The 12,662-nt window shown below is 32.4% G+C and overlaps 1 protein-coding gene across 1 annotated transcript; it reads right to left on the bottom strand.

Annotated features, from left to right (window-relative positions):
- Nucleotides 1-5,950: 5,950 nt before the first annotated feature.
- LOC106791024 (pancreas transcription factor 1 subunit alpha-like) lies at nt 5,951-8,081 on the bottom strand. The gene is made up of 3 exons (XM_014756365.1): nt 7,765-8,081; nt 7,090-7,421; nt 5,951-6,625 (listed from the first exon to the last, which is right to left on the bottom strand). The coding sequence occupies exons 1-3, from the start codon at nt 8,034-8,036 to the stop codon at nt 6,486-6,488; spliced, it is 744 nt and encodes a 247-aa protein (XP_014611851.1). The 5' UTR covers nt 8,037-8,081; the 3' UTR covers nt 5,951-6,485.
- Nucleotides 8,082-12,662: the final 4,581 nt, after the last annotated feature.

Here is a 12,662-nt window from a genome sequence, read left to right as displayed (position 1 = left end):
TAATAATAATACATAAATATAATATAAAAAAAGGAGCAGCGTTCGAATTATATATAAATATAAATATACATATATATATCTCATTGAGCTGCTCTGTATCAAGGTCTCGATTTTCTACGAAATAGACGATACAACAAATTGTTATACCTAATGCTAACGTTTTGATACGATGTGTTTTTTAGAAAAAAAAAAGAAGAAAAAATAATAAATAAAAAATTATTTAATACCAAGAAGAAAAAAAAAAGGAAGAACATTTTAAAGAGCCGCGCGAGCGAGATGAAGAACAAGAGTGTGTGTGTGTGTTTGTACGAGAGCGAGAGAGAGAGAGAGAGAGAGAGGGAGAGAGAGAGAGAGAGAGAGAGAGAGAGAGAGAGAGATATATAAAATAAGAATATCAATGATTTTGTACCGTACTCTTACGAGAAAAGGAACAAACAAAAGATCAGAAATAAATTTTGTATATTGTTTTACAAACGAATCACAAATGATCGATCGTGTATACCGAATGAGAAAGAAGAAGGGGTTGAAAAGAGGGGGAAATAGGGAGAAAAAGAATAAAAAATAATTGAAAATTATATTAAAGAGATGTGTGGCTGCCAACAGCGATTTTTCTATCGAATATTCGTATGCACACAAATACGTATACAGTTAGTTTTTGTTTATAATTATTAATTATACAGATAGTAAAACGGATATTACAATTTTTCTCGTAAGAAAAAGGCTCCGATCATTTTATTTTCTTTTTAATAATTATTATTACGTTCGTTAATTGAAAATAAATAATAATGTGGAGGATGAGGAGGATGAAGATAAATAAATATATAAATAAATACGTAGAGAGAAAAAGTTTGACGGTACTTTCGAAGTCGAGCCGATCGAACAATTTTTCTTCTATACAAAATGGGCGTCACAAGTGAGATAGGAAAAAAGAAATAATAAATCAATCATGGAGTTAATGAAATTATTACGAAGAAAACATAGTGATCATTGGAATGACAAAACACGAAGGAAAATCGTTCGATCGAGGATTTTTTTTGTTTGAAATATCGTCGTTACGCGTCATTATTGGTTTGATTCGTCGATCCGTCTCCCCCATAAGTTTGCAACCGAGGAACTTGGACGATGTATGATACGATTTTCTAATGTAATTTGTGCATATGGACAAGCATGTAATAAAGAAGGCTAAGCGATAAGTATACATTCGAAATTGATTGAAATTGATTAATTGATTGATTGATTGATTGATTGTATTTATATATAGTCAACCTATATATTATTTTATTATTATTATTATTATTATTTTCTTCTAATTTTTATACAAAGTATACGAATATTTTATACAAAATATTCAAATAATGCAATTGACAAAGTTTTTATTTTTCTCTTTACACATTTAGTTAAATATTGATGATATTTAATAAAGTATATATATAGAAAATATTTTGTTTGATAGATGGAAAGATAAAATTAAAAAAATGAGAAAAATGCAAGAGACTAATTTTTGAAGAGAGAGAGAGAGAGAGAGAGAGAGAGGTAAAAGGAAAGGGAAAAGAAGAGAAATAACAGGAAATAAAGTTGTTCGATTTGTGCATAAACTATTTCGCAGAACCGTCACTCGGTTGACGGACGATTCTTCAACTTTTGTCGCGGTTCGAGCAACGATCGTGGGAATACTCACCTGCGACCTCCTCTCTGGCAAATCGATATTATACGAGAACACGCGAGTACTATGTATGTATACATATATATAGATATTTCTTTTATTTCGATAGATGAAAAATGTTACTTTGAAAAGATTTCTTCTTTCATTTATAAAATCGTTGATTATTATTATTATTATTATTATTATTATTATTATTATTGCACACAAAATGATCTAATTCAATTGAATAAAATAATATATCGTGCCGGGAGTATATTTCTATTATTATCTTTATATAATATTTCGGATATTTTTTTAATAATAAATTCGTAAGCATACAAAAAGTTTTGCCCTCGTAGTATAATAACGAGTTTCAATGTCAAGCTAATAGGATTTCATTGAGATGCTGGATTTAACTACGACGTTTTAGATCCTTATCAAAAAGATACAGATAGATCCCCTGTGTGTATGTTTGATTTAAATGCTTCAATGGAAAGTTCTCTCATTGTCAGTTCCATTTATTTTTTGATCACTGCGAGGAACAACCCTCGGTTGCACTTACGTATTATAAAAAGTATCTTCGAACTGAATTTTCTATATGATTTTCAATATTTTCTATGCTATTCCAAAATTATTTTTCATATGAATATACTTTAGGAATAATGTCATATATTTTATACAAGATATAATTCTATATAATATCTGTATTATAAAATATAGATAATATTAAATAATATAATTATAACATTTATAATATTATCACCCGAATCGCAACAAGTTAGACGAATCTATATAAACAATTTCGTTATATAATAAAAAAAAAATGATCTTCTCGTTTGTGTTTCTTCCTTAAATATAATTCCATTGATGGTTAATTTCTAGACGAGGATAAAAAAAAAATATCTAAAGTAGGAGGGGTTGCTAATAAAACTGTTATTAAAACACAATAGCATATGGTGATGAAACGTTGAGAATGGTAGGGGGTAGGATTTGGTATTTAGTTGGTACGGTGGCTAGCTAATCGAAATACAATGAAGATCTTTTGGATGCTTAGGAGGGAGGGGGTGAGGGTGTATGGGGGAAAAGTGAGGCAAAAGCGCGAAAGCGATCTCTCAAAGTGCTTCTCGTTCGCGAAGGGTAGATTTTGGCGGACTTTAGAAACCGCTTCAGGGGTGCAGCTGTCCAGGTATTTGCCTAGCCCTATTTCTATGAACAGAGGGGGGACACAATCGCGAAAAAGGGCTTAGAGTGTAGCGGATAGATGCTCTCTTTTACTCGACTCGATAACGCTTCGCACCCTTAGGAATTAAACGACGAGGTTCACTTTCGTTTCGTTTCGTTTCGTTTCTTTTCTTTTCTTTTCTTTTCTTCCATCTTGCATCTACCTTTTAAATTAATATGAATATTTATTTGCGTGTGTTTTTATATTTATACAATTGTTATTTTCTTTTCTACAAATTGTGATTAATAATTATGAAAGTGGTTTAATTGTAAATTGTAAACATTGGAATACTAAAAATGAATTCTATATAATATTGAAATAAAAAACACGCGTGAATATCTCTAACATTGAATTCATTTAATTGAAAATAATATGGCGTGAAATAATTGATAATTTTTATTCTTATTTAAATTTTGACTTAGACCATATTATTAATTTTTATAACACACTTATAGAGGATGCGAATGGTATAGTTAGATATGAGCTTTATTAGGACGTTGTGAATCAAGAATTGAATATCTATACTTTGTGTGTCACACTCCAGCTGCGAGGATCAACACAAGTGCGAGAGGCCCTTTACGACAAGAGGGTTCGACCTTTAATGCGCTCTCGATGATGCACCCTATACTCGTATATGGGACGACAACGCGGTCTCTCTATGGTTTGCTAATTTTCACGGGGTTCTTAACACCGTGACGTTAGAGCCGATTAGATCCGACCTAGTGTTGCATTGAATTTTCGCACTTTCACCCTCTGCAGACATTCTTCACTTTTTTCTTCTTTCTTTTTTCTTGGTTTTTTTTTTAAACTCCTAAATATTTTTAACTTTATAAATGTGTGAGAATGATTTTTTCTTTTTTCACTTATCGATCACAAATTACACGCGAGATATCTCGCGATTATTATTTCTGCTCGAGTATAAATCCATTGTGTATATATATATATGTGTGTGTATTAATGTATTTTTGATAAGGAGAAGCATTTAAAACGATAAACGCAGGTGTATCGACACACCTGCGTAAACTACAGGATAAGGAATCTATCCTTTCGCGTTTTACCATTAAAATCGTAGGAAAATGTGATAAATATATATGATCGTTGTCTATTAATACTAGATTTACAGACTGATCCAATTTGATTCATTACAAATTTTAGATCATTATATATAGAAAACTTAAATATTATTTTTTAAAAACATATGTGTGTTAATATTAATGCCTCCTCTCTACTCCACAACCCTTCATTCAAACAATATTTCTAAGTCATTAAACAATAATGAACAAAACATCCGTAAATCCAGTGTTTTTGCAAGATAATTGTCTTCCATATATATATATATCGATTTTCTAATTTTTTATATTAAAGAATAAGTTTAGTGCAATGGACCCTTTGAGTGCAATGGACGCATATATGCGTTTGGTAAAAGTTGATACGCGTGTGTTTATCAATGTAAATGTAAAATAATGTAATATTTTTGTTCTATCTTGTCAGATGAAAATAATATTATGAGAAAGAAAAATTGTAATTATTAAATATAATTGATTAATATTAGCATATCTGGTAACATTAATAATAAACTATTTTATTCGTAGAAAACACTTCAGTTAAAAATATTCAGCAATCAAAGGGTTAAGGAAAATCTTTTTTTATCAAGCGAAAAGTATAGAAGAAAAAAGAAAGGGGTTGTAATGAATGTAACGGTGATAATAATGTCTACGAAGATGACGTTGATAGATTCATTTTTTTTCCCCTTTTTCTCTTTCTCTTTCTCTCTCTCTTTATTGAGAGAAAACGAAATTGTTCCTAATTGTCCACAAATCGACCTAGACTCCCCTCGATTTCTCGAACCGTTAAATACAGACAGCAGCAGTACCACTACCACCATTAAACACTCCTCTTCTCTCCTACTACCACCATCACCACCACCACCTTTTTTCTAACCCTCCAAGTGTTCATATAACTGTAGCAAAGGGCGTTCCGCTAGGCTATGTACTACCGATTCGATTCGTAAAGGGTCGTCTGGTGTATTTTGGGTTAAGCGCACCGGGTACCCTCCTCCTCCACCCCCACGGTGTAATACGGATTCAATTACACCTCATTGTATTACGGTGTCTATAAACAAGAATGTTTTCACAGCTGATAGCTACTCGGTATATGTTCTAACTTTTCTATCTCTATCTCTATTCTTTCTTCTAATATCAAAGGTTCTGCATTAGGTTGTAAATTGTGTCCCCCATCATTATGAAAGTGTTCTAACAATAAGTTCAAATGAAAAGAAAAGAAAAACAAAGAATGAGTTTATTAGTTTATTTCACACGACATTTTATTTTCAATTAAATTATAATAATTCAATGTAATGGTTTTTTTTGTTCACATATGATGACAAAATATACACGTATGTGTATATAACAGTTGTATGTGTGTAGAATTTTAGCATAGAAGAGAAAGAAAAGTTCTTTTAGTCGTAGTTCGTGTTAGAAAATGAGAAAGATATATAGGAAGGGAAGGAAAAGGGAAGGAAGAAAAGATCGACGTCGTGGGAAGTTACGCAGCCGTCATCGTCGTAGTCGTCGTCGTCGTCGTCGTCGTCGTCGTCGTCGTCGTCGTCGTCGTCGTCGTCGTCGTCGTCGTCGTCNTCGTAGTTCGTGTTAGAAAATGAGAAAGATATATAGGAAGGGAAGGAAAAGGGAAGGAAGAAAAGATCGACGTCGTGGGAAGTTACGCAGCCGTCGTCGTCGTCGTCGTCGTCGTCGTCGTCGTCGTCGTCGTCGTCGTCGTCGTCGTCGTCGTCGTCGTCGTCGTCGTCGTCGTCGTCGTCGTCGCCATTATTCTCTTCCCGGAGACGACGCAGAACGTCGCGACGCCGCAGAACGTCGCGACGCCGCAGTATCGACGCACCGCCCATTTTATTCTTCCTTTACGCCTATCCATCTTGCCTTCCATTTTTTGTTTGTTTGTTTCTTTCCGTTCATTGCAAATAATTAATAAATGAAATATTAATATGTTATTTTTTTTCATAAACAAAAAGGGCTGAGTGGTAAACGAATTAAATGTTTTGTTTTTTTTTTCTTTTTTTTATATGGCGATATATTTTATATAGAATCTTTATTTACACTTTTGCATCTCGATATTCTATGTATATGTATACAGGGTGTCTCACGTAACACTTTTCACAATTTTTCAAGTACTCGCGATAAACCTGACACACAAAAGAAAAATATTGTATTTTAAACGACGACCAATGTACGCTTCTTAAAACGAAACTTTACGAGCTCGATGATTTACAATGACATTTGATTTTTCAGTTCGTCGATTAAATTGCACAGGAAAAAAATTGCTTTAATCAAGTATTTTCTCTTATTTTAATTTATTCTCATTGTGTTCAGTCGACTAGACGAGCAATTGAATTCGCTCAATTATAATATGTTATAGACTACTAGATTAGATTTTTGGTTTAGTTTTTATTTCGCGAAAGACTAGACTTCTTTTCTTTTATATTTCGTACCCCTTCTTAGACACTAAATAACACGCGTTACGAAATTTCGTATTTCCAAATCGGAGAATCCTCCTCGTTAGTTTTGCTTTTTCTTTTTCTATGAGGATAAAAAGTAAAAGAAAAATTCATTCGTAGTTCGTGCCGGTTTTGGATGTTCTCGGATCTTCCGGCGTCCAAACTTTTGCATACATTGTACCGTTCGTTGAAACATCCGATTCTCTCGACCAAGAAAGAGAATGCGATATAAATGGATTACCTCCGCTTCCTGAAAAATCATTTTTAAACACAAAACTTGTAATTAATAATTACAAAATTATCAAATTAGTTGTAGTTTTGATAGTTGATACGTGTTAGTGGGAATCTATCATAATTTCTATAGCATATTCGACAATCGTATTTTCAAAATTATAGACGTCATTTCTATTGGTTTCCTGTATGCGACAGATATCCGGTATTTGTTAGATATATAAGACAGGTGTTTCACGAGTAGATTTTACTTACATCAAAATAAAATTTTGATGTAAAGTAATGAAAATTTTATTCGTGTGCAAGTGTGTTAAATATTTTTTCTCTAGTTCAGTTTCGATTTTCTTTATACGTGAAATAATTAGAATTACAGTTTTATCATTCGTTCAATTATTTTCCACGAAATAGATGTCTCGCGTTTGGTATATTATAGAAATATATCTAAAACTTGATTTATAAATTTGTAATTATAATTAGCCTCACCACGGACTATGATTTTCTTAGTTTCATCTCGTCCAGAACACCTCGAATGACCACCGTTTCCTGACAGCGGATCGTTGCCTTTATCGGCTCGAACGAGTTCATTGAGGAATTTAATATAACCAATGGCAAGTTTTAGAGTATCCACCTTTGACAACCTTTTTTCGTAGGGCAATGTAGGTATGTGAGCCCTTAAACCCTCGAATGCATCATTTATGTTCTGCATCCGTCGCCTTTCACGCATGTTTGCAGCCTGTCGTTGTTGAACAGCTTGTCTTGGACATTTTCCACTTACACCGTTTCGTCTACTGCTACGACTTCGACTTCGACTTCGTCTAAATCATTGATTATTAAATATATTTCAGTTTTTTTGTATATCCATTAAACACGTATACACGAACTTACACAATAATAATATTCATTGATCGGTAATACACGTTTTGAAATGTAATATCGCAACAAAAATGTAAGAAATTTGATCAAGGGTTGTTGCTATTTATTCGATTAGTATTTTTAAATAAAGTATCAGTATCAATATGTAAAATTAATATATAACAACAAAAAATGATCCTTCATTATAAATATTAGAAATAATTATTTTGAAGGAAGAAAATATTCGTGAACGCGTCATACTTGTTAGAAAAATAACAATTAATATACTACTATTAATATACTTACTCTCTCGCATGATTCTCTTGATCGCTGCTATAAACGCTTTCGTTGTCGCTGCTATTTTCGTCGTAAGGATAAACGTCGCTACCACTTGTGCTTCCGGTACTACCGGAAGGATGCGACGGTAATTGCGAAGGAATCGTTGGAAGGTTTGCCGTCGTTTGTGTTCCATAATGTGGAGGTAAAGCTGGAATTCCTGGATTTCCAAGGAAAGTATGTGCCTCGTATAAATATTGACGATTCATTATGTCCAATTCCAAATTGTCCATTGAATACATTTTTATTATTATTTATTATTTCTTTTTTAAACGAAATCCTAATACTTTGTTTAATTTTCTTTTATATATCGTATAATGAAATAATTTAATATTATCTTTCTTCCTTCTTCTTCTTTTTTCATTGCATCGATATACTTTTGTATACATCCCTGATTAAAATCTTGGTGAACATAATAGAAAATGATTATAAAAGATAAACGCAATGTTTTCGTTCGTGTTCGAGTAGGAATCCGAGTACTAGTCGAGGAATTTGAAATCCTCGTTTACACATCCTTCGGGATTACGAGTAAAGGATTTCGTACGATACGATAAGCAAGAGCAAGCCAAGCCGTCACGTGTTCACAATTGGTCGACGCGTGTCAGGAAATATTTCTAAACACCGACACGTGTCCCAGGACACGCGTCGAAGATTTGTCCAACAACAACGAGATTGCTCAAAGATTTTGTTTTTTCTACTCGGGACCACCGATTTTACATTCCGAATTTCGATTCTCGATGTTTATTCTTGATGTTCATTCTTGATGTTCATTCTTGATGTTCATTCTTGATGTTCATTCTTATTTCGTAATAACACATTTCATACAAATTTCAACATTTTCCGATTGATATAAACAGAACATTAATATTCATTATTTTAATCACTGAGAAACTTGAAATATTTTTTTTCTTTTCAAATATTTTCAAATATAAATAATAAAATGTATTATTGCGTTTTAATTGAAATTGATGTGATCACATGGAATCACTTGTCTTGATATAAAATTTCTATGATGACCACTCTCGACTTCCGATCGTAACTGAAATCGTGAAAACCGAGAAGAAGGCGGAAGCCATGCTCCCTAGTTTCCCATCTCTCTCTAACATTGCCGATATTGGGGTTGAAAGCCCAAGCACGACCCCCATTCGTCGTGAGGCGGCACTGAAAGCGGGGGTGCGGGGGTAGTAAACGGAACATGCCTCTACCCCCCGTTGCCGTTGCTGGGGCAGCGGTGCCGCCTCTTCATCGATCTGATAAGGAGCAACGTAATTCGTGTTTCCATGATATATCATAGAGGTGTACTTCTATAGAAGAGTGTTTATAGATATATGTTCTATCTATAAACATAGATACGAAGATGCTGCTAAATTTCTACGAACGTTTTAAGTATATAAACTCTACGTTATATCTATATTAAAAGTGTATTAAACTTCAGAGATCTAGGTTAGTAAGAATTTTCTAAACATTTTTATTGATATTTTCGAATTTGATAACAAACAACTAACACCAATATAGTTAACCGTATATTCATAACGAAAGGAAGAAGATTTAACAAATATTCACGATATATGTCGTAACAAATCTTTAATTAATTTTTCATTTGACAATTTTTACATAGATAATTGAGTAGAGTTTGAAATCAGATTATGTTTAGGTACCTGTATTCAACCGCATAATTATAGGTTCCTCGACTGAGGCCAAATGTCGCCGAAATACTTAACTCTCGGCAACCCTTATGCAATGTTTTCGTTGCACGCGTCACGCACGTGCCTTTTTCACTTTTATTACACTCGGATACTTTAGTCCTGATTTCCGTCCTTGCTCTTTTTCCTGCACGACACCTTGCCTCCTTTATTTCTAATTGTATTCTAATTACGAACAGAACAATATTCGATAATGATACTTTTATTTTTAGTAAAGGATGGGTTTAAATTTTCCAAAGTGATTTCATAAATCAATTGAATCCTTTTTACAAATATATTTTTCCTTTATTCTTTCTGTATAGATTGTAAAATTATATTCCAAATCTTTTGACCTATCTTAGTATGTACATGCATATACACGTGAATTATATTCAATTAAAACTTGCGGATAAATTTTGTTTTAGTACTTTATTTTCTAATGCAAAATTAAACGTTGGATAAAAAAGATCGCTTGATACGAAGATAGATTCGCTTGAACGGAATTTCTTTGAAACGCAAAGCAATAAAATATAAACCAATAGTTGCGTGCGAAGTTCATTAAATTTGGATGATTAAAATGGTTGAAATCCCGATGGCAATGAATCTTCTTTTCCTATATGGGAGAACACGGAGAATGAATTATTATCGTTCCATCTGCGATCCTATTTCGGAAAAAATCGTGAAAGCGTTGATGATTCGTTGGTTCCCACGGATGCTATTTCTCTCACACTACACATTAAAGTGGATCATCACTGTGTGAGGAGGATAAATTATACATTTTTAAATGAATTTTTATATCGATAAGGGGAATATGTTTTATTAAACAATAATCGTTGTGCCTTCAATTGTTCTTGTTAAATTTTATTTATCAACTATACGTTACTCGTGCAATTCATATAGACTGTTAGGAATATATAGATTGACGGTAACATAGATAGATTTCAAGTTTTCGTAGGTACCATCCCGTTTTGTCATAATCCCAAATGAAAATACTCGAACGGGACGTGTCCATTGTGCCGAAAAGTTTTTTTTTGTCATCTTCTGCAGATTGAAAGATAAATCAAAAGAGAGGGGAACCAGATTGAAATCCTCGATATTCTCTACCCTCGCATATCTGTGTTCTTTAATACGAAACGTATTTTTATCTTGATCGTGTTTACTTTTGTTTATTCAGAATTTATGAAAGAAAAAATTAAAAATTGTTAAATATTCGTCAATATAAATGATATATTTAGTAAAATAATCCTTTTGCAAATGATAGATGAAGAAATGGTAGCTTAAAGAAATCCTGTTTTCCTTTTAACGTTTATATTTCACCCCTGGAGAGATCTCTTAACGGTGCATCCTCGCACGAGCACAAGTAACACCTGGCTTGCTGTAACACCCTTGAACATCCTGGTACATATCGGGGACACGCCTCGAGCCCTTAAGTGTCTATTAATTTATACTCAACGGGAGTGTGAAATCGATTTGTGTTCGCTCATCTCTCTTCTCTCTTTTAATAATCTTCATGAAGATTCGAAGAGATACAACTCACGATGATCATTCAAATCTTTATTTTTAATATTAAATTTAACGCCCAGCCCTTCTGCATATATTTTCATATAAATGTATATTCATATGAATGTATAATACATTCGATCGAAATGATAATCAATTTAACAATCAAAGTAATTTTATATAAATGGTTATATTGTGTAAGATTAATTATTTGCTCTTTTGTTTTGTTATATATTATGCCAAAAAAAAAACAAAAAAAAAAAAAAAAATAAAGAAAAAAAAAAACACGTATGGAGAACTTAACCGCTAGAAGGGATACCACAAAACGTTTCTAGGGTTAGGAAAATAGAGAGATAGAAATAAGTAGGAGGGGTGAAGGAGCAAAGCATTGGTGCGTGGAAGGTTTTGGGGGTCGTACCCTGTTTGAAGGGGTCTTCGAGGAGGACACCATAAGGGGTACCATCCCCTACATACCGGAAACAGTCTTACCGGATATGTGAGTACATATTAGACAGGTGCTTGATACTTTGTTATGTGCTTACGTAAGTGCATGAGTTGGAAATCGTGAGTCGTCTGATAAGAATCGTCCTATTGCGACAAAATCAATCGATTTTGACATCTATCTGATTGGCCAATAAGTAATGTCGGTATTTCTAAATATGTTTTGTTTTAAATGAAATACACGAGAAGTGTAGCGTACTTTCATTAGTCTACTTTTTTATCATAAATAATATTAAGATAATCTCGGCACGTAAAAGTAATCAATGATTTATCTTTTATTTTTTCTTCTTATTTCAATGATCATCTCGAGAACTCGCGAATATTGTAATATATTATAGGTACATATACTATATGGATAGATTGACGAAAAGATCATTTTTTATCATCGTTTATCATCTATGGAAGATTCGTATCATCGATGAGATACGTTCGTTAAGAGGTATTCATATTTTTCTTATAACATATGCAGCTATATGCATAAGGTTATAAAAAATAAATCATTATTTTCTTTTCTGTAGGAAACATATGCACACCTGATTAACTTCTTTCAATGTGTGTGTGTGTGTGTGTGAGGAAATATTATTAAAATAATGAAAATTATTATTATTTTATATATAAAGTGTAGAAGTAAATTACAACCGAAAAGTTGGCATGGAACTTTACCAGTAGCAAAAAAATGAATAACTATTCTTAATTGTACATTAATTGCATATTTAAAATCTATAATTGAAAAAAACGAATCTCTAAATAAAGCAATGAAGTTTTCTATTATTTTTTGTTTTCAATCAATCGTAAGTCGTATTACCGACTGTCGATGAGACAAAGGTAGAGCAATACAATTACCGATATGATGCTTAGCAATGTTACTAGAATTTCAATATATTTTAAACTTTCTTATTTCCTAGTAACTTTCAATAGCAAGTAGTGTCAGGTTTTATGCCAACTTTCCTGCGGTAAGTAAATTGAAACGTCATCTGCAAGTGTGTGCCAATGATAAGAAAAATTATTTATTAATATTCGATAATTCAGATCTCTGTTATGCAGTTTTATCTAACATACAATAATGGAATTTCTTCATATTTCATTTTAATAGATATTATTTAATGTAAATAAATATATTAAGTTTTCTATATTTAAAAATCTAAAAAATAGAGAAGAAAAATAAAAAAATAAAAAAAAGAAACA

Source organism: Polistes canadensis, unplaced genomic scaffold (genome assembly GCF_001313835.1).
Source record: "Polistes canadensis isolate GaletaPanama2010 unplaced genomic scaffold, ASM131383v1 scaffold_278, whole genome shotgun sequence".
Taxonomy (NCBI): domain Eukaryota; kingdom Metazoa; phylum Arthropoda; class Insecta; order Hymenoptera; family Vespidae; genus Polistes; species Polistes canadensis.
Note: the sequence above shows the minus strand (reverse complement) of the source record. Positions and strands in the feature narration are given on the sequence as shown.

Bases quoted from the DNA above. Each gene is read 5' to 3' on its own strand.
- LOC106791024 (XM_014756365.1), bottom strand. From the start codon at position 8,036: ATGTATTCAATGGACAATTTGGAATTGGACATAATGAATCGTCAATAT. The intron at 7,422-7,764 runs GTAAGTATATTA...TCAATGATTTAG, and splicing joins CAAGAGAATCATGCGAGAGA to ACGAAGTCGAAGTCGAAGTC. The intron at 6,626-7,089 runs GTGAGGCTAATT...ATGATTTTTCAG, and splicing joins TAAGAAAATCATAGTCCGTG to GAAGCGGAGGTAATCCATTT.